The sequence below is a fragment of the Tachyglossus aculeatus genome, chromosome X1 (assembly GCF_015852505.1).
Source record: "Tachyglossus aculeatus isolate mTacAcu1 chromosome X1, mTacAcu1.pri, whole genome shotgun sequence".
Lineage (NCBI taxonomy): Eukaryota > Metazoa > Chordata > Mammalia > Monotremata > Tachyglossidae > Tachyglossus > Tachyglossus aculeatus.
Window position 1 is genome coordinate 6,295,702 of NC_052101.1, and position 26,790 is coordinate 6,322,491.

The following is a 26,790-nucleotide window of genomic DNA, read 5'->3' on the forward strand; positions in this document are numbered from 1 at the left end:
TGTTAGTATGTTTGGTTTAGTTCTCTGTCTCCCCCTTTTAGACTGTAAGCCCACTGTTGGGTAGGGACTGCCTCTATATGTTGCCAATTTGTACTTCCCAAGTGCTTAGTACAGTGCTCTGCACATAGTAAGCGCTCAATAAATGCGATTGATGATGATGATGATGAAGGTCATGGGTTCTAATCCCGGCGCTGCCACTTGTCTGCTGTGTGACCCTGGGCAAGTCACTTCACTTCTTTGGGCCTCGGTTACCTCATCTTTAAAATGGGGATTGAGGCTTTGACTCCCATGTGGAACAGGGACTGTGTGTAATCTGATTAGCTTGTTTCCACCCCAGTGCTTAGTACAGTGCCTGGCACATAGTAAGCGCTTAATAAATACCGCAATTATTATTATTATTATTGTTATTATTCTCTGTGCTTTAGTTACCTCATCAGTAAAGTGGGGATTAAAACTGTGAGCTCCATGTGGAACCCGTTGTTGGGTAGGGACCATCTCTATATGTTGCCGACGTACTTTCCAAGTGCTTAGTACAGTGCTCTGCACATAGTAAGCACTCAATAAATACGATTGAAAGAATGAACGAACAAGGCAGAAATTGTCTGAGGGCCATTTTATTTATCAACACCATCCCTTGGCTGTGGAATTATCAGTCTAATTATCATCTAATTATCATCTAGTATCTAATTATCATCCCCCGGACCTGGAATGCCCTCCTCTGCCCACCCGCCAAGCTAGCTCTCTTCCTCCCTTCAAGGCCCTACTTAGAGCTCACCTCCTCCAGGAGGCCTTCCCAGACTGAGCCCCTTCCTTCCTCTCCCCCCGTCCCCCTCTCCATCCCCCCATCTTACCTCCTTCCCTTCCCCACAGCACCTGTATATATGTATATATGCTTGTATATATTTATTACTCTATTTATTTATTTATTTTACTTGTACATATCTATTCTATTTATATTATTTTGTTAGTATGTTTGGTTTTGTTCTCTGTCTCCCCCGTTTAGACTGTGAGCCCACTGTTGGGTAGGGACTGTCTCTTTATGTTGCCAACTTGTACTTCCCAAGTGCTTAGTACAGTGCTCTGCACACAGTAAGCGCTCAATAAATACGATTGATGATGATGATGATGAATTATGATGTTCCAGATGGAGATTTTTGTTGTTGGGACAAGATTCATTAGAATAAGGTTTACTTAAGCTTATTTATTACCTTGGGTTTTGTGCTCCAGTGACTCTGAGGGTTGATTTCTTTCCCTAATTAGGGATGACGGGTGACCGTGACCGTGATCCCGTGGTCGTGGGCTGGTTTCCAGCAGACCAGGCTCTGATTGAGACAGGCCTACCGGGCACTCAGCTGGCCTCCCACTGAGTAGTTTTGGATCGTTTTTCCCGACACCGTCTTCTGCTCATCAGCTTCCCAGGATTCAAAGGCAAAAGTCATTCCCTCCCCCGCAGAGAAAGGAACTGACTTATAAATGTAGTTTAAAAAGCCATGGGAACGAGGCAATGTTTTTCTTTAATGAACAAATTAGTACCTGCTCTTCTCACTTCTTAGACTGAGAATGTAGTGGGAGACAGGACTGTTCGCCATCGGATTATTTTTTATCTACCCCGGCACTTAGCACAGTGTTTTGATTCTCTCTGACTGATACCCTCTGTCATTTTCCGCTCGATTCCATCTCTCTGTCTCTCTCCATGTCTCTGTGTGTGAGTCTCTCACCCTCTCTTTCTGTCTCCAAGGCTGTGAGTCATCAAAGACACCTCTCCAAGAAGGGCCTGTAGCAGCCTTCCAGAGAAACTGCGTGGTCTAATCAATCAATCGTATTTATTGAGCGCTTACTGTGAGCAGAGCACTGTACTAAGCGCTTGGGAAGTACAAGTTGGCAACATATAGAGACGGTCCCTACCCAACAGCGGGCTCACAGTCTAGAAAGTGGGTTCACAGTCCAGTGGAAAGAGCACGGGACTGGGAGTAAGAAGACCTGGGTTCTAATCTTTGCTTGGCCACTTGTGGGCTGTGTGACTTTGGGCAACTCACTTCATTTCTCTGTGTCTCTGTTTCATTCATTCAATCGTATTTATTGAGCGCTTACTGTGTGCAGAGCACTGTACTAAGCACTTGGGAAGTACAGGTTGGGTTTCCTCATCTGTAAAATGAGAAGCGGCATGGCTTCGTGGAAAGAGCCCAGGCTTGGGGGTCAGAGGTCGTGGGTTCTGATCCCGGCTCTGCCACTTATCAGTGGTGTGACATTGGGCCAGCCACTTAACTTCTCTGTGCCTCGGTTACCTCATCTGTAAAATGGGGATTAAGACTGTGAGCCTCACATAGGACAACCTGATTACCTTGTATCTACTCCAGTGCTTAGAACGGTGCTTGGCACATCGTAAGTGCTTAACAAATACCACCATCATCATCATCATTATTATTATTATTACTACTATTAATAATAATACCCGTTGTCCCTCTACCTTAGGTTGTGCCACCCCTCACCCCCACCCCAATCAAGACAGACCCTGCACCTGACCTGATTATCTTGTATCTACCCCAGTGCTTAATGCAGTGATTGTAACAAAGTAGGAGTACCTCGAGTTCGGAACAAAATGGTATTTGTTCATCCCAGAACTTCAAAAAGGCATTCATTTCATAACGATCACATACCTACGCAAGTCCTTTCATCCTCTCCTAGTTCATAAGGGTCTACACAGTAGCAGTAGTAGCTGCCTTTGGTGTTCTTGCAGTTAGCTGAGTGGTGGCAGGAAGGATTAATTTGATCTTCACATTCATTAATGTCTACATAAATGAAAGAATTATCATTACCCCAACATAAAAATTCATAAGGACCCGGGTTCCAATCGCAGCCCTGCCACTTGTCTGCTGTCAGAAAGACCTGGGTTCTAATCTGCCTTCACCACTTGTCTGCTGTCTGACCTTTGGCAAGTCACTTTACTTCTCTGGGCCTCAGTGACCTCATCTGCAAAATGGGGATTAAGACTAGGAGCCCCAGGTGGGACAGGGACTGTGTCTAACCTGATTTGCTTGTATCCACTTGAGTGCTTAGTACAGTGACTCATACACAGTAAGAGTTTAACAAATACCGCAATTATCATTATTATCATTATTAGATCAATCAGTCAATAGTATTTACTGAGTGCATATTGTATGTAGAGCCCCATTGCAAGTGCTTGGAAGGATGCAATACAACAGAGTCAGTAGACACATTCTCAGCAGACAAGTCTAGAGGGGGAGACAGATGTTACAATTAATTCTGGATATGTAGCTGGTATAGCACTGAGCATTGTGACCTAGTGGAAAGAGCACAGGGTCTGCAGTCAGAGGACTTGGGTTTTAATTCTGCCTCTGCCTCTTGTTTGCTGAATGACGTTGGATAAGTTGCTTCACTTCTCTTGGCCCTCCGTTTCCTCATCTGTAAAATGGAGGCTCAAAGCTTGTTCATTCATTCATTCACCCGTATTTACTGAGCTCTTCCTGTGTGCAGAGCACTGTACTAAGCACTTGAGAGAGAACAGAGGGCGAACAGAACAACAGACAGACCCATTCCCTGCCCACAACCAGCTTAGACCAAGAGCCCCATATGGTACAGGGATTGTGTTCAACCTGATTAACTTGTATTCATTCATTCAATCGTATTTATTGAGCACTTACTGTGTGCAAAGCACTGTACTAAGCGCTTGGGAAGTACAAGTTGGCAACATATAGAGATGGTCCCTACCCAACAGTGGGCTCACAGTCTAGAAGGGGGAGATTAGGTTCAGAGGAGAACAAAGCTGTTCAAACAGCCGCAGGTGCTTGGCCATTCCACCGCCTGTTACGGTGAGGTGTGCACAGTACACAGTACCTACCCCAGTGCTTAGTACAATGCTTAATGCATAGTAAGCACCTTAACAAATACCCCAGTTGTTATCCAGGATGCAAGTCCCTTCCAAGTGCTTTCCCAGATGAGCCCTTACTTAGGGCCAATTTACCAATCCCAGCCACACCACAGGAAACTAATCTTGAGTCTTAGTACAGTGCTCTGCACACAGTAAGTGCTCAATAAATACGACTGAATGAATGAGCCTGATGATAATCTCTCTGTGAATCCCAAACCCCCATTTTCCATCCAAATTCTAACCTGCAAAGGAAAAGAAAGGCTGCTATAGCCCCTAAAGGTCGGTTTCCCTAAGTACCCCTGATGGATGTCCATTTTAATTGGTAAAACATAATCATTAAAGGTTTAACACTTACCTTTTTCTTCTTGGAACTGTGAGGAAAGGAAATAGTGTTAATTAATGTATTAGTGATCCATAAAAGGATAGCATTCGTATGCCTCAAGACTCAGATGGCAAAATTATAAAATCCCGGTGGTGGAACTCTTTGAGAACTCTTAATTGCCTGAACTACTCTGAATTATACCATAAATACATGTTTCTATCCTCCATCAGAAATACCGCCTATTAGTTACAACAGGACCTAGTAGAAATACCAGGGTTCTGGAAATCTGAAATCCTGCTATTGATCTGCTATGTGACCTTGATCATGTCACTTAAACACTTTGGTTCTCAGTTTCTTCATCTGTTACCCAGGTAGAGTTCAGTGTATCCCTGTTCATTCTTTGTCTACTCACTGGCATCTTCCATTACTGTGGAACCCTGTTCTTCTATCTCCAAATTATTGCCTTCTTCCATCCCCAAATTACTGTCTTCTCCCATCCCCTGATTCCTCCTGGGCTTTATTTTCCTCGATTTGGATTCTCATGTATATATGTATATATGTCTGTACATATTTATTACTCTATTTATTTATTTATTTATTTTACTTGTACATATCTATTTTATTTATTTTATTTTATTAGTATGTTTGGTTTTGTTCTCTGTCTCCCCCTTTTAGAGTGTGAGCCCACTGTTGGGTAGGGACTGTCTCTATATGTTGCCAGCTTGTACTTCCCAAGCACTTATTACAGTGCTCTGCTCACAGTAAGCGCTCAATAAATATGATTGATTGATTGATGTGTTGTGGAGCATAAGTTGTGTAGTTTAACACTTCAAGAGCATCGTTCTGATTCCACACTGAAATCCCCCTCTAGGCTGTTAGCTCGTTGCGGGCAGGGAACGAGTCTGCTAATACAGTGGTGTTGTCCTCTCCCAAGCACTTAGTACAGTGCTCTGCACATAGTGAGCACTCAATAAATACCATTGATTGAAAAATATATCTTCTTGGTCTGACATTTGTTTAAATTCAGTAGGTCTTGAAACTCTGAGTTGGAAGATGTCCTCAGATACCGAGTCTGGGTACTAAAAGGACAAGCAAAGGATTTAAAAGAAACTTCCCCAGCTGCTTTCTCAGTTTGGCATGCATTTCCATAAGGGCATAAGCTTTGTCATCTAATCGGGTTTATATTTACTCTCAAGAGAGCAACAAAATGAACATCTAAATGGTTCCCTCTAACTCAAGAACATCTGCCTAAATATGTTTTTCAAGTAAATGCTGTGCTGATGATCTTGTTTTCTTTAACAGATATAGAAGTTGTTTACATTCATATAATCGCACAGCCTGTTGACCTTAAGCAGTGCAAAAACATTTTATTCAATTCATTGTTTTACTCATTTGGCATTCCTAGCCTCGACAGTCTGAAAAAGCTTTATTATGATTCATTTAAAAGCGGTTTTCACCAGTAGATTTTTTTTTGCATGGGTGGATTTTTAGTGGATAAATTGGTTGGGAATAACAAGAAGAAAGTAGATCTCACTTTATGTTGCCGAATTGGATGTTTGGCAAAGACTAATCCCTTGCCTCCTCATCCTATTCACGCCCTGTCACATAAATTATAAGTTCCATAAATTACTATTTATTCATTCTAATGTCTATCTCCGCTTCCATGGTGTAAGCTTCTTATGGGCAAGGAATGTGTCTGTTAATTCTGATGTACCGTACTCTCCCAAGTGCTTAGTACAGTGTTCTGCACATAGTAAGTGCTCAGTAAATACCGTTGATTGAGTGATTGATTGGTTACTTCAGCAGTTTGTTCCTCCCTCCCAAGTCTCTGTAGTTTTATGCTCAATCCCTTCCTCCCCCAATGATTTTATTTTAGAATCTCTCATTCCTGATAGATTCTAGGGTTCCTGAGGGCAGGAATCAAGCCTACTGCTTCTATTTTACTCTCCCAATGTTCTTTACAGTGTTCAGCCTTTAGTTCGGGCCCAATAATCAATCACTCAATCAATCATATTTATTGAGTGCTTACTGTGTGCAGAGCACTGTACTAAGCGCTTGGGAAGTACAAATTGGCAACATATAGAGACAGTCCCTAACCAACAGTGGGCTCACAGTCTAAAAGACTGCTTCAGAATTCAGTTTTATCCTTTCTAGTGCAAGCATAATGCCTTTAAACCTGGGGAATTTAAACTCAGTGCTTTGATTATGAATCAATCAATGGTATTTTTTGAGTGCTTACTATGCGCAGAGTAAATAAGTAAAAGATAATTGGGTACTCTGAGCCAGATTTTTTTCATACTTTTTTTAAATCCTGAGTTTCTTCCACGAATTCTGAAGCAACAAATGCTATTGATGAATTGATTGCTGGTCGTTTTCCCTTCTTCAGTTTTGGAAATGCTGGAAAACTGTCTTCCCTGGTGAATAAACTTAACTAATTGTAGAGAAGCAACATGACTTAGTGGCAAGACCCCGGGCTTGGGAGTCAGAGGATGTGGGTTCTAATGCGAGCTCTGCCACTTGTCTGCTGTGTGACCTTGGGCAAGATGCTTAACTTCTCTGTGCCTCAGGTACCTCATCTGTAAAATGGGGCTTAATACTGTGAGCCCCACGTAGGATGACCTGATTGCCTTGTATCTACCCCAGTGCTTAGAACAGTGCTTGGCACATAATCAGTCAATCAATGGTATTTATTGAGTGCTTACTATGTGCAGAGCACTGTACTAAGCGTTTGGGAGAGTATGATACCACAAAATTAGCAGACACGTAGTAAGCGCTAAACAAATACCATATTTATCATTATTATTTAAATGAATTTTCCACAATCATACATCATTTCAATTGCGGCCACTTCAAGTTTATCCTTTCTAGTGCAAGCATAATGCCTTAAAACCTGGGGAATTTAAACTCAGTGCTTTGATTATCAATCAATCAACGGTATTTTTTGAGTGCTTACTATGTGCAGAGTAAATAAGTAAAAGATAATTGGGTACCCTAAGCCGGATTTTTTTTCATACTTTTTTTAAATCCTGAGTTTCTTCCACGAATTCTAAAGCAAACCCTATATTTTGTGCACTGTGAATCCAGCAATCATCAACTGCAAGTTATTTCCTGAAACTGAAGTTTGGTATATAGAAAAGGGTCAGCTAGTGTATTGTAATTTTAGGATCGCATTCACTAATGAAGTGACCTGGTCAATAATCTCTATATGTTGCCAACTTGGACTTCCCAAGCGCTTAGTACAGTGCTCTGCATGCAGTAAGTGCTCAATAAATACCATTGAATGAAGGAATGAATGAATGAATGGGGAGGGAGTTCCAGTACAGAAGGAGAATTTCTATTCTATTCTATTCTATTCATTTTATTTTGTTAGTATGTTTGGTTTTGTTCTCTGTCTCCCCCTTTTAGACTGTGACCCACTGTTGGGTAGGGACTGTCTCTATATGTTGCCAACTTGTACTTCCCAAGTGCTTAGTACAGTGCTCTGCATACAGTAAGCGCTCAATAAATACGATTGATTGATTGATTAACCAAGGTACCTTAGAGGCCCAACTAACTCCTAAGAAGCCAAGATTTTTCTCAGCTGGCGCACTGCCTTTTCCACTAGTATGTCTGCCGCTGCTTTTGAGATGGCTCCCAAGTGTCCCGATCTTCCCAAAACTTCCCGTCAAGGTCACCAACCCTCCTCCTGAGCACTATTCACCCACTCGCTGTTGCGTTAAAACATGGTTCTTCCCTCTCTCTTTGTGTGGACCCCATTTTGTTTCTCCATTCAATGGGGGAAACTGGTTTCCATCCTTCTCCTCCCGTAGGTTCCCTTTTAGACTGCGGTATTCGGAAGCATCTGATATTGGTGGCATTTATGCATTCTGGATGGGTCACTGCCAAGCTCAGTGGCAGCCCCAGTGCCCCTGCAGATATTGCTGCTGCTCTACTGAAGGGAAATAGGACCAAAAAACCAATCCTCAACCATCAATTAATCAATGGTATTTATTGAACGCTTACCATGTGGAGAGCACTGCACTAAACCCTTGGGAGAGTCCATTCATTCATTCACTCAATCGTATTTATTGAGCACTTAGTACAGTGCTCTGCACACAGTAAACGCTCAATAAATATGATTGATTGATTGATTATTGGGCCCGAACTAAAGGCTGAACATTGTACAGAACATTGGGAGAGTAAAATAGAAGCAGTAGGCTTGATTCCTACCCTCAAGAACCCTAGAATCTACCAGGAATGAGAGATTCTAAAATAAAATCATTGGGGGAGGAAGGGATTGAGCATAAAGTCTAGAGGTACTTATTCATACTTATTGAGCGCTTTCTGGGATAAGACTACATAGCCTCTTTCCTCGCCCAATTTCGGGTGTCTCAAGGGGTACCCCAAAAGGAATCCCACAACCTACCATTTTACATAAAAACTGTGGTAATTATTAAGGGCTTACTCTGTGCTGCGCACTGTACTAGGCATTGGAGTGGATGCAAACAAATCATAATGGGTAGGGAGATGTTTTCTCACAGAGATCACATTTAGTAACAAAAGGATTTATCACTCAATATAACTGCGACTAATCTGTAAAACTCCCATCAACATAATTTGGGACTACCACAAAAGGTGAATTCAGTAACCGCGTATAGACCCACAAACATAAGAAATGTTGAACACAGATAGGTAGGTTTGGATGATCCCTGTCCCTAAGGAGTTTGCGGACTACAGTAGGCAGACTTAAAAATAAATTACAGATTGATAGGTACATGATGAAGATGATGGTATTTATTAAGCGCTATGTGCCAAGCACAGTTCAAAGTGCTGGAGTAGATGCAAGGTCATCAGGTTGTCCCATGTGGGGCTCACAGTCTTCATCCCCATTTTACAGATGAGGTAACTGAGGCACAGAGCAGTGAAGTGACTTGCCCAAAGTCACACAGCTGATCAGTGGCGGAGCAGGGAATAGAACCCATGACCTCTAACTCCCAAGTCCGTGCTCTTTCCACTCAGCCATGCTACTTCTCTAGCATAAATGCTCTAGGGTTGGGAGAAGGGAGAATACCTATTAGTCTATTTATTTTATTGATGATGTGTCTATATCTATAATTCTATTCATTTATATGGATGCTATCGATGCCTGCCTACTTGTTTTGTTGTGTTTTGTTGTCTGTCTCCCCCCTTCTAGACTGTGAGCCCGTTGTTGGGTAGGAATTGTCTCTGCTGTCAAATTGTGCTTCCCAAGTGCTTAGTACAGTGCTCTACACACAGTAAACGCCCAATAAAACAATTGAGTGAATGAATGAATCACAAATGTGATTGTTTACTGTTGTATTGTACTTTCCCAAGTGCTTAGTACAGTGCTCTGTGCACAGTAAGAGATCAATAAATATGATTGAATCAATGAATGATTGAAATGCATAGGCGATACGGAGAGGAGGGCTTAGGAAGTAGCATGGCCTAGGGGATAGAGCACGGGCCTAGGACTCAGAAGGACCTGGGTTCTAATTCCGGCTCCTCCACATCTCTGCTGTGTGTCATCAGGCAAGTCACTTCACTTCTCTGGGCCTCTGTTCCCTCATCTGTAAAATGGAGATTAAGAGTGTGAGTCCCACATGGAACATGGACTGTGTTGCACCTGATTGACTTGTATAATAATTACGGTGTCTGTTAAGTGCTTACTATGTGCCAAGCACTGTTCTAAGCACTGGGGGAGTTACAAGGTTATCAGGTTGTCCCGCGTGGGGCTCACAGTCTTAATCCCCATTTTTCAGATGAGGTAACTGAGGCACAGAGAAGTTAAGTGACTTGCCCAAAGTCACACAGCTGACAAGTGTTGGAGTTAGAACCCATGACCTCGGATTTCGTACCACTAAGCCACACTGCTTCTCTATCCACCCTTGTATCCACCCCACTGCCTGGCATGTACTAAGTGCTTAACAAATACCATTATTATTACTATTGTTATAATTAACAATCACACACCTTTGCACACCGGTGGCTTAAAATTCCATCGTCCATTTGAGCAGGTTAATTGTTCGTGACCCTGAAGCTCATAACCGTGATGACAGGAGTAGACGATAACTGATCTTCCTGATTCTGAGCAATATAAAAAGTCCCCATTTTCCACCTTCACTGGTTTGCCACACGTGCCAACTATAACAGAGAGAACAGGTCATGAAATTGGAGAGATTTGTGTTTCCTAATGAATGACATAAACATTGATTTCAATCAATCAATCAATCGTATTTACTGAGCGCTTACTGTGTGCACAGCACTGTACTAAGCACTTGGGAAGTACAAGTTGGCAACATATAGAGACGGTCCCTACCCAACAGTGGGCTCACAGTCTAGAAGGGGCAGACAGGGAGCAAAACCAAACATATTAACAGAATAAAATAAATAGAATATGTACAAGTAAAATAGAGTAATACATACAAACATATATACACACACATATATATATATATATATATATATATATATATATATACAGGCGCTGTGGGGAAGGGAAGGAGGTAAGACACGGGGGATGGAAAGAGGGAGGAGGGGGAGAGGAAGGAGGGGGCTCAGACATGTGGCGGAGCCAAGATTAGAACCCATGACCTATGAGTCTTTCCACTGAGCCATGCTGCTAATAATAATGGCATTTGTTAAGCGCTTCCTGTGTATTAGGCGCTGCACCAAGGGCTGGGTTGGATCCAAGTCACTTCACTTCTCTGTGCCTCAGTCCCCTCATCCGCAAAATGGGAATGAAGACCGTAAGCCCCATGTGGGACAACCTGACCATCCCGTATCCCCCTCCCGGCGCCTAGAACAGTGCTTGGCACATAGTAAGCGCTTCACAAATATTCACAATATTCACAAAGACAGTGTCTTCCTTTGAATCTCCCCAGCGCGTCACTCTAACTGATGATTTTGCTTTGTTAATTTGCTTATACTGCGGCAAACAACTAATTCGAATTTGTGGTGAATTTAGGAATCTCCTTTGAATCATTAACTTTGGTTCTGCTCATAGTAGGGACTCAATAAATTGATAGATTGACAGGAGCCGTAGAGGTTCTCATAATCTTGTATCTCCCCCAGTGACAGTGTAAGCATTAATACCAACACACATCATGAGAAGCAGCATGGTTTAGTGGTTAGAGCACAGGCCCGGGGGTCTGAAGGACCTGTGTTCTAATCCTGGTGCTGCCACGTGTCTGCGGTGTGACCTTGGGTAAGTCCCTTCACTTCTCTGGGCCTCAGCAACCTCATCTGGAAAATGAAGATTGACAGAGAAGCAGTGTGGCTCAGTGGAAAGAGCACGGGCTTTGGAGTCAGAGGTCATGGGTTCAAATCCCAGCTCCGCCAATTGTCAGCTGTGTGACTTTGGGCAAGTCACTTCACTTCTCTGGGCCTCAGTTCCCTCATCTGTAAAATGGGGATGAAGACTGTGAGCCCTCTGTGGGACAACCTGATCACCTTGTAACCTCGCCAGCGCTTAGAACAGTGCTTTGCACATAGTAAGTGCTTAATAAATGCCATTATTATTATTATTATTATTGTGGGCCCCATGTGGAACCGTGCTGTGTGCAACATAATCAGCTTGTATCGACCCCAGTGCTAAGAACAGTGCTTGGCACATAGTAAGCGCTTAACAAGTACCATAATTAGGATGATGATGATAATGATGACTTCCTCTTGCTTAAGAGCAATAGAGCTCACACATGGGCCTTGACTGAAACTTGTGCTATTTAGCTCTGGTTTCAGGAGGCTTTGTAAAGAGCCCCTTTTCCCCTGCTCCTCCTCCCCTCCCCATCGCCCCCACTCCCTCCCTCTGCCCTACCCCCTTCCCCTCCCCACAGCACTTCTGTATATTTCTACGTATTTATTACTCTATTTATTTTGTTAATGATGTGCATATAGCTATAATTAATAGTAATAATAATAATGATGGCCTTTATTAAGCGCTTACTATGTGCAAAGCACTGTGCTAAGCGCTGGGGTGGTTACAAGGTGACCAGGTTGTCCCATGTGGGGCTCACAGTCTTAATCCCCATTTTACAGATGAGGTAACTGAGGTGCAGAGAAGTTAAGTGACTTGACCAAGGTCACAGAGGTGACAATTGGCAGAGCTGGGATTTGAACCCATGACCTCTGACTCCAAAGCCCGCGCTATTTCCACTGAGCCATGCTGCTTCTCTAGTACAAATTCTGTTTGTTCTGACGATTTTGACACCTGTCTACTTGTTTTGTTTTGTTGTCTGTCACCCCCTTCTAGACTGAGTCTGCTATTGGGTAGGGACTGTCTCTGTATGTTGCCGATTTGTACTTTCCAAGCGCTTAGTACAGTGCTCTGTGCACAGTAAGCGCTCAATAAATACGAATAACTGAATGAATGAATAAATGTGTCCTGTACCAGCTACAGGGCGAGGTGGGGTGGAGGAGATCAGCAAAACTGTCACTGTCACCTCCCAAACTGGCCCAAAACACCCACCACCACTGTACCCGAGACAGATTGGCGCCATGTAGACTCTGTGTGTCCTCTTAGTACAAGGTGGCCCGGCCTGGCTTGGGGAACAAGAAGGTTCATTCATAGAGAAGCAGCATGGTTCAGTGGAAAGACCAGTGGCTTTGAAGTCAGAGGTCATGGGTTCAAATCCCGCCACTGCCACTTGTCAGCTGTGTGACTTTGGACAAGTCACTTCACTTCTCTGTGCCTCAGTTCCCTCTTCTGTAAAATGGGGATTAAGACCGTGAGCCCCATGTGCAACCACTTGATCACCTTGTAACCTCCCCAGCGCTTAGAACGGTGCTTTGCACATAGTAAGTGCTTAATAAATGCCATCATTATTATTATCAGTAGTAGTATTCATTCATTCAATCGTATTTATTGAGTGCTTACTGTGTGCCGAGCACTGTACTAAGCGCTTGGAAAGTACAATTCATCCCAGATTCTGGCATCTCAGCAGGAAATGGGGGCTGCTTCATTTAATCTACGGAGTTTGAGATCCAAATCTATGTTTTCAATGTAAAACTAGGTTTACTTGACACCGACTAGGTTTGCACTAACTTTTCTCAGCGCATGCTCCCCGGAGGACTGGCCCACTTTTACAATTTAAACCTACCTTCAATCAATCAATCAATCGTATTTATTGAGCGCTTACTGTGTGCAGATCACTGTACTAAGCGCTTGGGAAGTACAAGTTGGCAACATATAGAGACAGTCCCTTCTCAACAGTGGGCTCACAGTCTAAAAAGAGGGAGACAGAGAACAAAACCAAAACATACTACCAAAATAAAATAAATAGAATAGATATGTACAAGTAAAATAAATAAATAAATAAATAAATAGATAAATAAATAAATAATACCTTGCTGATGGACATTTTCCTGCCAAGCTGCAAGATTCATGCCGGGCATGTTGTCACAGAGCTCAAAATCTCGAGGAAATATCCCGAGTTGAAAGGCGTCGGCTGGTACTCTAGCCAGACCCGTGTTGTCACAGATAACTCGAGATAAAGAATGTTTTTCCAGTTCGCGTCTTTGAGCATCAGTAAATACATCATGGTTTTCCCACCAAAACCTGAACGGATCAAAAGTTATTTTAGAACACGTCAATATTTCCAACTTAAGAGCTGTTGTCTCTTTATCGAAGTCTACGGTAAATATCCCACAGTTGGGCTTATATCATTCTCAGCCCAACCTGAAAGGCAGTTGGGTGTTTATTTTATTCGCTATTTGAACAGATAGTGAAGAGACTTGAATAAAAGAAACACATGAGAAGCTATAAAGTGCAAATGCAGAATTTCAGAGTGGAGAATAATAATAATAACAATAATAAGTGGAGGAATATGGCTAGTTTTGGATCCGTGAATTGTTTTGGATTAAAGGCAAATTTTAAATTGACAATTGGAAGTGTGCAGTGATAGATGTGGTAGACATGATCCCTGTCCTACCTGTAGAACTAATAATAATATTAATAATTATGGTACTTGTAAGCACTTACAATGTGTCAAGGACGATTCTAAGCACTGGGGTAGATACAAGTTAATCAGATTGGATGAACACAGTCCCTGTCCCACGTGGGGCTCACTATCTAAATCCCAGTTTTACAGAAGGGGTAACAGGAACAGAAAAGTGAAGTGATTTGCCCAATGTCACACAGCAGACAGGTGGCAGAAAGCAGTATCGTTTCTGTAACACATCCTAATTAGCTGCATGTACATCTACTGGAAAATATACCCCACAACGAAACCACATTGTAAGGTACGTAACTTGGTTGCATCTTGAGGTATACTGTACCTGTTTATTGTGTCTTGGCAGGCATAATAATAATAATAATAATAATGGTATTTGTTAAGCGCTTACTATGTGCAAAGCACTGTTCTAAGCCCTGGGGGGGATACAAGGTGATCAGGTTGTCCCACATGGGGCTCACAGTCTTAATCCTCATTTTACTGATAAGGTAACTGAGGCGCCTAGAAGTTAAGTGACTTGCCCAAGGTCACACAGCAGACATGTAGCGGAGCCAGGATTCGAACCCATGACCTCTGACTCCAAAGCCCGGGCTCTTTCCACTGAGCCACGCTGCTTCCTAAGATTATGGCATTTGGAATCAAAGAAAGGTGAAGAGAAGCCAGGCAAGGAGAAGAGAGTAAATTGGAATAATAGGACAGGAGATTGGTAAATAGAAGAGTATGAGGCACTTTCCTGGAAGAGAACTGTAAGGAAATAATATCACTACTGCAAATCAGAAAGCAAACTCTTTCAAGCCCACAGAAAAGGAAGAGTTATTAGTTCCTTTAAGTGTACCTGCAGTGGCTACTTTTTTATGGTATTTATTAAGCGTTTAGTATGCGCCAGGTTGAGTTCTAAACTTTGCAGTGGATACAAGGTAATTGAGTTGAACACAGTCCCTGACCGTGGGTGGATAATCTTAATCCCCGTTTTACAGGTGAGGTAACTGAGGCACAGAGAAGGTGAGTGGCTTGCCCAAGGTCACACAGCAGACAAGTGGTGGAAGCGGGATTAGAACCCAAGTCCTTCCAACTCCCAGGCCCGTGCTCTATCCACTAGGCAATGCTGCTTCTCTCCCTATGCTAGGCAATTGGGAAAACAGGATAGGGATAATGCAAACTCCCATCTGAAACATAACTCCAACAGATGAACCTCATTTCTGTGAAAAACTGCAGAGCCTGTATGATATAACTGGTTCAGTAGTCACAAGTGTTTGGCCTAGTAGTAAGGGCATAGAACTACACATCAAGGAGACCCGGAATCTTGTCTCTATTCTGTCAGTTGCCCGCTGTGTGGCCTTGGGCAAGTCACTACCTTCTCTGGGCTTTCAGTTTTGTTCGCTTGGAAAATGTGAATACAATTCCAGTTCTATCTGAGCACTTGTGACAGTGCTTAGTACATAGTATATGTTTAATAAGACTGTTATCATCAAGGGCCTACTTACCTTCACCTCCCTCATTCCCCTTTGCATTTAGTCATTTTCTGTTCCTGCTCCTTCTGGTGTTTCTCCTTTTCCTTTCTCTCTTTCTCTTTTCTACTGTTTTGTCTTTCTCCTATCCCTCCTTTTTCTCTTTTCCCCTTCTCTCCCGATCTAAGGCCTACCTCTTCAAAGTCTTCTGTTCCCACTCCTTCTGGTGTTTCTCCTTTCCCTCTCTCTCTTTCTCTTTTCTACTGTTTTGTCTTTCTCCTATCCCTCCTTTTCCCCTTTTTCCCTTCTCTCCCGATATAAGGCCTACCTCCTCAAAGTCTTACCTCCTCAGTGCTCTGCCTCATGTTGGACCCTGGGCAAAAAGTGACCAGTGGGTTTTACATGTTTTACATGTTTTACAGTCTCGACAGTAAGCTCACTGTGGGCAACGTATCTACCAATTCCATTATATTCATTCATTCATTCAATCGTATTTATTGAGCGCTTACTGTGTGCAGAGCAATGTACTAAGTGCTTGTACTCTCCCAATATTGTACTTTCCCAATATTGTATATTTTACTCTCCCAAGTGCTTAGTACAGTGCTCTGCCCACAATAAGTGCTCAATAAATACTACCGATGTTGATGTTGACAGGAAAGAGAAACATCCCAAACTGCCACATATGCAGGCTTTTCATTGTTTCATTCCTGAAGAAATACACTCAGCTCTGCAACTCCCCACACTTTTTTTTTAACATTTTTTGTTAAGTGCTTATTATAGTAATAATATTCATTAATCATAATAATTGTAGCAGTTGTTAAGATGTTACTATGTGCCAGGCACTATTCTTAGTCCTGGCTAGAGACAAATCAATTGGGATAATAATAATAGTGGGGTAGATGCAACATAGTTGGGTTGGACACAGTCCCTGTCCCGCACTAGGCTCACAGTCTTAATCCCCATTTTACAGATGAGGTAACTGAGGCACAGAGAAGCTAAGTGACTTGGCCAAGATCACACAGCAGAAATGTGGGGGAACTGTGATTAGGATTCAGGTCTTCTGTATTCACAGAAAGAACACGGTGACCGCATTTGGGAACTTCTTTCCGACTTTCCGACAGAACAGGCGTCTGTCTGCCCAGAAAATGGAGAAGGGTGGGGTAGGGACTGTCTCTATATGTTGCCAACTTGTACTTCCCAAGCGCTTAGTACAGTGCTCTGCACACAATAAGCGCTCAATAAATACGATTGATTGATTGATTGGGGAAAGAAGCTCAGATTCAGTAGATTGGACTGACAATAACACAACCAGGTATTCCCTATTGCAGGGTTCCTGCAGAACCCATTCCCCACCTAGCAGAAAAAGGGGAAACCAGGTGGAATGGAAAACTTTCTCTTTTACCATGTGCAAGTCTCTAATTTATGAAAAATTAGCAGATGAGAAATGAACAAAATTGCTCCGGAAACCTGTTTTATTTCTCTCCCTGCCTGATTAAAAAGAGATGTGTTTCAACAGAAGATAATGGAATGCTTATGTGACAAAACACAAGATAAAATAGTAGGCTGTTTTCTTAATTAGTGTCTTACCTTGTCACATTCATGCGGTACAATGACATTTCAAACTGCAGAGAATGAGCCCGGGAATGTGGAGGAAAAAATCACAACACCGCATAAGGCAGTGTTTCAGGAAAGATAGCTTATCTATTGGAGACCAAATTAGGAATATAAAAGTTGGAAATAAATGGAGGAAAAGAGCCTTCACATTAGTCTCTTTTAGTATCTTGAGGAGCAAATCAATAAGTAGAGTAGCAGCAGGCCTTAGTGGATAGAGTAGAGGGCTGGGAGTCAGAAGGACCTGGGTTCTAATCCTTTTCTAAGATCTGGGGTAAATACAAGGTTATCAGGTTGTCCCACATGGGGCTCACAGTCATAATCCCCACTTACAGGTGGGGTAACTGAGGCACAGAGAAGTTAAGTGACTTGCCCAAGGTCACACAGCAGACAATAATAATAATAATAATGAAGGCATTTGTTAAGCGCTTACTATATGCAAAGCACTGTTCTAAGCACTGGGGAGGTTACAAGGTGATCAGGTTGTCCCACAGGGGGCTCACAGTTTTAATCCCCATTTTACAGATGAGGGAACTGAGGCACAGAGAAGTTAAGTGACTTGCCCAAAGTCACACAGCTGACAGTTGGCAGAGCTGGGATTTGAACCCATGACTTCTGACTCCAAAGCCTGGGCTCTTTCCACTGAGCCACGGCAAAGCTGGGATCAGAACCCATGAACTCTGACTTCCAAATCCCTGCTCCATCCACTGGGCCAAGATGCTTCTGATATATCAACTCTCCCATGTCTTCCCCCTTAATCATGTTATTTCCAAGGACTGGATTCCCTCCTTCCACTAACCTCGCAGCTCTTCCGTGTTCAGGGCCCTTTTTAAACCCATGTCCTCCAAGAATCAAGCGCTTAGTACAGTGCTTTTCACACAGTAAGCACTCAATAAATATGATTGAATAAATGAAGAATTCTTCTCCTAGTAGCTTCCGTCACCCCGAGTCCGAGAGCTAACTGCCATCTCTAACAATTCCAAACTTCCATATACCTGTTATAAGGCAATTATTTATTCAGATTACCCTATTTGTATATAATTTTTTGTCCATCTCCTCCATTAGAATGTAAGCTTTTTGCAGGTAGGGAATTGTCTCATGTGTCTGTTGTACTTCCCAAGTGCATTACGCCTAGTAGGTGCTCAATTAATCCTGCTGCTACTAAAAATGACTAACTCCTTGAGGCTTTTCATAAATCATTACCAGGAGAGTTTATTGAAGGTTTCATCGTGGAATACAGCACAACCTAAGAAACCTGGAGGACTAGTGATGTACCGAGATACAAGACTAGTTAGACTGAAACCAACCCTTCTAGACTGTAAGCCCATTGTTGGGTAGGGACTGTCTCTATATGCTGCCAACTTGTACTTCCCAAGAGCTTAATACAGTGCTCTGCACACAGTAAGCACCCAATAAATATGACTGAATGAATGAATGAACCGGGGATTTCAATGTTTCCCTCGAGAATATATCTGGACCTCCATACATCATCACTGTAGAATAAAGTTGGCTCCACTTCCTACTAGAAAATGAAGAACTCTTCAAGAGCTAGAAACCATAATTAGCTGCAGTAATTGTAGTAGTAGCAAATACGATCACCAGCATCAATCGATGGTATTAAGCACTTATTGTGGGCAGAGCACTGTGCTAAACGCTTAGGAAAGTACAATACAATGGAGTTGGTAGAGACAATCTCTGCCCACGGTGAGCGTACAGTTTAGTCTGCTAGTAGCCATAATATTAGTGATCTTTCATTCATTCAGTCATATATATCGAGTGCTTACTGTGTGCAGAGCACTATACTAAGTGCGTGGGAGAGTAGAATATAACAATCAACAGATGGATTCCCTGCCTGCCCACAACAAGCTTGCAGTCTAGAGGGGTAAACAGAAATTACTATAAATAAACAAATTACAGATATGCACAAAGTACTGTGGGGCTGGAGTGGGGGTGATGAATAAAGGAGCAAGTCGGGGTGATGCAAAAGGGAGTGGAAGAAAAGAAAAGGAGGGTTTAGTCACGGAAGGCCTCTTGAAGGAGATATCCCTTCAATAAGTTTCGGGAAGAGGGGAAACTGATTGTCTGTTTCCCTAGCCACCCACTAAGCTTTCATTACATCAATCAATCAATCAATCAATCAATCGTATTTATTGAGTGCTTACTGTGTGCAGAGCACTGTACTAAGCACTTGGGAAGTACAAGTTGGCAACATATAGAGACAGTCCCTACCCAACTGTGGGCTCACAGTCTAGAAGGGGGAGACGGAGAAGAAAACCAAACATATTAACAAAATAAAATAAATAGATATGTACAAGTAAAATAAATAAATAGAGTAATTAATATGTACAAACATATATACAGGATTACATTACATGCTGTCACTGTGCTAAACGCTGGGATAGATGCAAGATAATTTCATCAGACATAGTCCCAATCCCACACGGGACTCCCAGTCTACAAGGGAGTAAAGCTGGCACATTGTTCCTATTGTACAGATGAGGAAACCGAGGCCCAGGGGGGTTAAGTAAAGTGCTCAGTACAGTGCTCTGCATACAGTAAGTGCTCAATAAATACGATTGACTGAATATAAGAGAAGCAGCATGGCTCAGTGGAAAGAGCATGGGCTTTGGAGTCAGAGGTCATGGGTTCAAATCCTAGCCCTGACACTTATCAGCTGTGTGACTTTGGGCAAGTCACTTCACTTTTCTGTGCCTCAGTTCCCTCATCTGTACAATGTGAATTAAGTCCCAATCCCACATTGGACTCCCAATCTACAAGGGAGTAAATCAGGCATATTGTTCCTATTGTACAGATGAGGAAACCGAGGCCCCGGGGGATTAAGTGAAGTACTTAGTACAGTGCTCTGCACACAGTAAGTGCTCAATAAATACGATTGAATGAATAAAAGAGAAGCAGCATTGCTCAGTGGAAAGAGCACGGGCTTCGGAGTCAGAGGTCATGAGTTCAAATCCTAGCTCTGACACATCAGCTGTGTGACTTTGGGCAAGTCACTTCACTTTTCTGTGCCTCAGTTCCCTCATCTGTACAATGGGAATTAAGACTGTGAGCCCCCTGTGGGACAACTTCATCACCTTGTAACCTCCCCAACACTTAGAACAGTGCTTTTCACATAGTAAGCACTTAATAAATGTGATTATTATTATTATTATTATTATTATTTTATTGAAGGTCACACAGCAAGCAGGAGCTGTGATTAAAGACCCAGGGATAATAGTGCCAGGAATAATAATAGTGTTTCTAAGCACTCACTCTTCTCTTTCTGTTAGACACACTGCTGAGTCTATCAACCTCATTACATATCCGATTAGTAGGACCCTACATCAAGATTCCCGTACGGTTCTTACTGTCTTTGTAAAAGCCTGTGGCACGATTGAGGCTTGGCAATGTCAAATATGTCAATGTCAATACTTTATCTATGCATGACAGGCCACATCAGACTTCTGGACTTTTCCACACCCCAACAGTGAGCTCAGTAACTGACTCACCGAGGGACAGGGAGGATACGTGAAAGCTTGGTGTGGACAGAGAATGTCTGTTTTTTGATATATTGTACTCTTCCAGGCTCTCAGTACAGGGCTCTGCACACAGTAAGCGCCCAATAAATCTGACTGACTGACTGAAAGAGACCAGCAATCAGGTACTTCTGTTTCGCTTCACTGCCAGATCCAATCTCAAATATTGCCAGGTTGTGGAGACAATGGAAAGGAAAATATGCAATGAAAAGGGAAACGTGAATGATGCGATGATAAGAGAAGCAGCGTGGCTCAGTGGAAAGAGCCTGGGCTTTGGAGTCAGTGGTCATGGGTTCAAATCCTGGCTCCGCCAATTGTCAGCTGTGTGACTTTGGGCGAGTCACTTAACTTCTCTGGGCCTCAGTTACCTCATCTGTAAAATGGGGATTAAGGCTGTGAACCACCTGTGGGACAACCTGATCACTTTGTTACCTCCCCAGCTCTTAGAACAGTGCTTTGCACATAGTAAGCACCTAGTAAATGCCATTATTGTTATTATTATTATTATTATTATTATTATGTCAAAAAGAACCATGAGACAAGATCCACACAGTACACAGATAAAAAGTTCACACATAGGCTTTTTCCTTAAACTCATCGAAATTTCAATTATCTTGGAGTCCCTAGAAATTGTATGGCAAAGGAAGAACATGGTCCCAGAAGCCAATCGAGAATAACTTTTTTGAACGGTTGCCCATTTTTCCTTAGATGATTCTATACATTCGATATACACCATTTCCAAATGCACTAGGTAAATTCTACAAGTACTCATTCAATCGTATTTATTGAGCGCTTACTGTGTGCAGAGCACTGTACTAAGCGCTTGGGAAGTACAAGTTGGCAACATATATGTTACCATGTATATATATATATATATATATATGTTTGTACGTATTTATTACTCTGTTTGTTGATTGATTTTACTTGTACATATCTATTCTATTTATTTTATTTTGTTAGTATGTTTGGTTTTGTTCTCTGTCTCCCCCTTTTAGACTGTGAGCCCACTGTTGGGTAGGGACTGTCTCTATATGTTGCCAACTTGGACTTCCCAAGCGCTTAGTACAGTGCTCTGCACACAGTAAGCGCTCAATAAATACAATTGATTGATTGATTGATTGATATAGAGATGGTCCCTACCCAACAGCGGGCTCACAGTCTAGAAGAGGGAGACAGACAACAAAACAAAACATATTAACAAAATAAAATAAATAAAATAAATATGTACAAATAAAATAAAGTAAATAAATAAAGAAAGTAGATATCTTGTTCTCAGTACATACCGGTCACCTTCTCTCAGAGCTTTCATTTGCCTTCCGATGATACAAGCAAACAGTGGACCAGTTCTAGCATCCGGAAGGAAGTTTTCCACTAGGCCACCGACCCAGACATCGATGTTGTCGGGATGCTTGTACAACTCCATGATTTTTTCTACTAAACTCCTGTTGGCAATGGCCGTGTTCAGATCAGCTTGAGTCTTCAGTCTCGGTAAACCACAGAATTCTCTCCAATCATTATAACCTACAGATAGTACAGACACTGAGGCCTTTCTCCGCATCCTATCAACATGCCCGTGAAACAATTATTACATGAAGTGCAGCTATTCTAAAAGCCAAGTCACAACACTACCACAAGGTCAGTGATTATGTGCTACAACCCAGCCCTCTCATTTCTCTCCTCCATAATCAGGGGGGCTAATTCTCTGGAGAAGACACTAATGCTAGGAAAAGTCCGGGGAAAATGTGGAAGAGGCAGACTGGCAGCTAGATTTAGAGGAATCATAACAACGATAATGGAAGAACCATTAGAAAGCTTGCGGATTATGGCAGAGGATGGGACGTTTTGGAGAAAATCTATCCACGGAGTCGCTATGAATCAGAAACGACTCGACGGCACTTAATAATAATAATGCCAAGCTATTCACAGTACCTTGGTCTCATTTCTCTTGCCTCCAAATCCTGGTACACGTCCTGCTGCTATCTGGAGAGCTCTCCCTCTTCAAAGCCAAGAGACCATCACTCTTTCCACCATTAAAGCTTTATTAAAAGCATAACTCCTCCAGGAAGCCTTCCCTGACTAAGCCCTCATTTCCTAATAATCCTGTTTCCTTCTGTATCACCCTTTCCTTAGCCCCGTAGCACTTATGTATATATCTGTTATTTATTCATTTAATTATCAATAGTAATATCCCTCTTCCCTTCTAGGTTGTAAGCATGTCGTGGGCAGGGAATGTGTTCACCAACTCCTGTTATATTGTACTCTCCCAAGTGATTAATACAGTGCCCTGCACACAGTTAGTTCTCAACGAATGCAACCGATTGATTGATTGATATCCTGACACTGAATAATAATAATAATAATGATGGCATTTGTTAAGCGCTTACTATGTGCAAAACACTGTTCTAAATGCTGAAATAATGATGTAATCTATGCCGATCCTCAGGGGAAGGAAACAGCAGAAATGCTGACATTATTAGCCGTTACACAATTGTATATTTATAACACATGCCGGTTGTTTTTAACAACTTGTTGGCATTGTTATCAAATCTGGGTCAGCAGAGTTTCTTATTGCACACACGAGAGTGTGTTCTTGTTTCATCAATACGTCCAACATTATGTTTGTTTTATGGCCAACAATGACACTATTATCTGGGAGGGTTTGTGAGCCATAAAAGAAAAAGAAAAAAAGAAAGAAAGGCTTCTACCTGGGAGGCCATGGTCACGTCCCCTCTGCAGATTTAAGGACGCTAAATCCAGGGCTCCAGAACTGGACAGCACAAAGAGCTTTTCAGTTAACTCTTCATTCATCAGCTGATCCTGGGTCTGGAGTTTGGCTGATTTTGCCAGGAGGCCTCTCAGCAGGGGGTCCAAACCACCTGGTAATGTTCAGAAAACGTGAAAAAAAAAATCCGTCCTCTGTAAGTCCTAGAGAAATAAAACCCCGTTTCTCTCCGGCTCCGATTATTCCCGAACACAGTGCTTGTCACATTATAGGCACTTATTAGAGGCCCTAACTACATGAACTGACCAAATAATTAACTGAAAGTCTAATTCTCAAGTGCTTTGCACATAGTAAGCACTCAATAAATGTGATTATTATTATTATTATGTATATGTAATCATATTACATTATGTATATGTAATATGTAATTATTATGTATATGTATTATGTACATGTATCACTTATGTATATATCTGTTATTTATTCATTTAATTATCTATAGTAATATCCCTCTTCCCTTCTAGGTTGTAAGCATAGCACATAGTAAACACTCAATAAATGTGATTATTATTATTATGTATATGTAATCATATTACATTATGTATATGTAATATGTAATTATTATGTATATGTATTATGTATATGTATCACTTATGTATATATCTGTTATTTATTCATTTAATTATCTATAGTACTATAACTACATGAACTAACTACATGAACTGACCAAATAAAAAGAAAGTCTAATTCTCAAGTGCTTAGAACAGTGCTTTGCACATAGTAAGCGCTTAATAAATGCCATCAAAAAAAAGTGGAGACTGTTGTGATTATTAATTCATTCAGTCGTATCTATTGAGTGCTTGCTGTGTGAAAAGCACTGTACTAAGCCCTTGGGAGAGTACAATACAACAACAAACAGACACTTTCCCTTCCCACAACGAGCTCACAGTCTAGAGGGAGTAAACTGCTAAGCTTACCCCAGGTGCTCTTGTTTAAATATCTCTTTCAATCAATTAATAAGTGGTATTTATTTAGGACTTAACTGTGTGCAGAGCACTGTACTTTGTGCTTGGGGGAGTTCAGAAGCAGCGTGGCCTAGTGAAAGAGCACAGGCTTGGAAGTCAGAGGTCATGAGTTCTAATCCCGGCTCCGCCACTTATCGGCTGTGTGACCTTGGGTAAGTCACTTAACTTCTCTGTGCCTCAGTTACCTCATCTGTAAAGTGGGGATTAAGACTGGGAGCCCCACGGGGGGCAACCTGATTACCTTGTATCTATCTCAGCACTTAGAACAGTGCTTGAATAAATGAATGTATAATAATGATAATGGTGGTACTTTTTTGTATGGTGTTCATTAAGAGCTTATTAGTGGCAGGTAATGTACTAAATTCTGGGGTATATGCAAGTACATAGTCAGTACCTAAAAATACTAAAAAAAAAAGCTCACAGTCTTAATCTCCATTTTCTAGCTAATGTAACCGAAGCACAGAGAAGTAAAGTGAAAGCACAGAGTAGTTCAGTGATTTGCCCAAGTTCACACAGGAGGAAACTGGCAGAGTAAGGATTAGAACCCAGGTCTTTCTCATTTTTAGGTCCCTGATTTCTCCACTAGGACATGCTGCTTCTTGTGAAGCATTTACTATATCTCAGAGCTGGAGTAGTTACAAGTTAATCAGGTTGGATGCAGTTCCCTGTCCCACACAGGGCTCATACTCTAAATTGGAGGGAGTAGGATTAATTTCCATTTTATAGATGAGGAAATTGAGGCCCAGAGAAGTCAAATGACTTTTCCAAGGTAACACAGCAGATGTGTGGCAAAGCCGGAATTAGAACCCACATCCTCGGACTCCTAGGTACAAGCTCTTTCTATTACACCATGCCGCGTCTCTAGAGACTGTACACATTTTACAATTAACAAATTTACAAAATTAAACAATACATAAAATCGGTAACAATTTCTGTAAGTAGCCCCAGCCTCATAGTCAACTTTGAGGTGGAAAAATGAAGCCTGTTGACTCAGAATTTCAGGAATGAAGGAACGTTCATTATTTCTAATGAACACTGTGGCGTGTTAGTTACAAAAGGCCACTGCATAAAAATAATTCATCCCAGTGGACACTGATTCTTTGGACAGCATTCAACAAGCTGAACCAACAGTACAATTAACTAATGGTCTTGGCCTCTCAAAAGATTCAGGAATGTAATTAAGTGCAGCTGAGGAAATCACCATAATAATGGAAAACACGCAGACCAGATGAAAAAAGAAATTACCTTCTTGAATAATTCTCCAAGGACTGAAGAAAACCTCATGTAAATTCAGGTGGGGGAGGTCTGGGTGATCCTGGAATTGTGTATCGAGTCTCTTTATAACTGGGTGAATTGTAGCATGGCCGAAGCGAAAAGCAGCTGTTGAAAATATATTTGACACTGTAGGGTTCATGGTTGGATCGTATCCTTCATAAAGGCCAATATATTGCTCAAAAGCCACAGGTCCGATTATTTTGGGAATGTAGTCCCGGATGGTTATTATCTGAAAGAAAGGGAAAGAATAAATGAATTTTTTCTGGTTTAGAAGATGGAGATTTAGCCCATGCTATACACAGAGTGATCCCCTTGGCACTCATTTCAAACCCACTGGTGCAAGGATTGAAAGGGTAAGAAGGGAAGGATAATAATAATCATGGTATTTGTTAAGCGCTTGTTATGTGCCAGGCACTATACTAAGTGCTGGGGTGTATACAAGCAAATTCAAGTTGGACCCAGTCCCTGATCCATATGGGGCTCACCGCGTTTCAATCCTCATTTTCCAGATGAGGTAACTGGGGCCCAGAGAAGTGAAGTGCTTTGCCCAAGTCACACAGCAGACAAGTGGCAGAGCCAGGATTAGAACCCATGACCTTCTTATTCCAGGCCCTATCCACTAGGCCATGCTACTTCTCCAGGCAGAGTAAAGCAGTGAACACAGTATATACAGAGAAGCAGCATGGCTCAGTGGAAAGAGCCCGGGCTTTGGAGTCAGAAGTCATAGGTTCAAATCCCTGCTCCGCCACTTGTCAGCTGTGTGACTTTGGGCAAGTCACTTCACTTCTCTGGGCCTCAGTTCCCTCATCTGTAAAATGGGGATTAAGACTGTGAGCCCCACGTGGGACAACCTGATCACCTTGTAGCCTCCCCAGCACTTAGAACAGTGCTTTGCATATAATAAGTGCTTAATAATTGTGAGCCCGCCTTCTAGACTGTGAGCCCGCTGTTGGGTAGTGACCGTCTCTATATGCTGCCAACTTATACTTCCCAAGCACTTAGTACAGTGCTCTGCACA

General features: G+C 42.1%; 1 protein-coding gene across 1 annotated transcript in view; it reads right to left on the reverse strand.

Annotated features, from left to right (window-relative positions):
• Positions 1–26,790, reverse strand: part of TPO (thyroid peroxidase) — a 93,056-nt gene that overhangs the window by 13,529 nt on the left and 52,737 nt on the right. Inside the window, exons 11-16 of the mRNA XM_038771652.1 lie at positions 25,743–26,001; positions 23,456–23,626; positions 22,034–22,271; positions 13,553–13,764; positions 10,182–10,352; positions 2,658–2,789 (exon numbers count right to left, since the gene is read on the reverse strand). Of these exons, the coding sequence (XP_038627580.1) occupies positions 2,658–2,789; positions 10,182–10,352; positions 13,553–13,764; positions 22,034–22,271; positions 23,456–23,626; positions 25,743–26,001 (1,183 nt within the window). The remainder of the gene's footprint in view (positions 1–2,657; positions 2,790–10,181; positions 10,353–13,552; positions 13,765–22,033; positions 22,272–23,455; positions 23,627–25,742; positions 26,002–26,790) is intronic.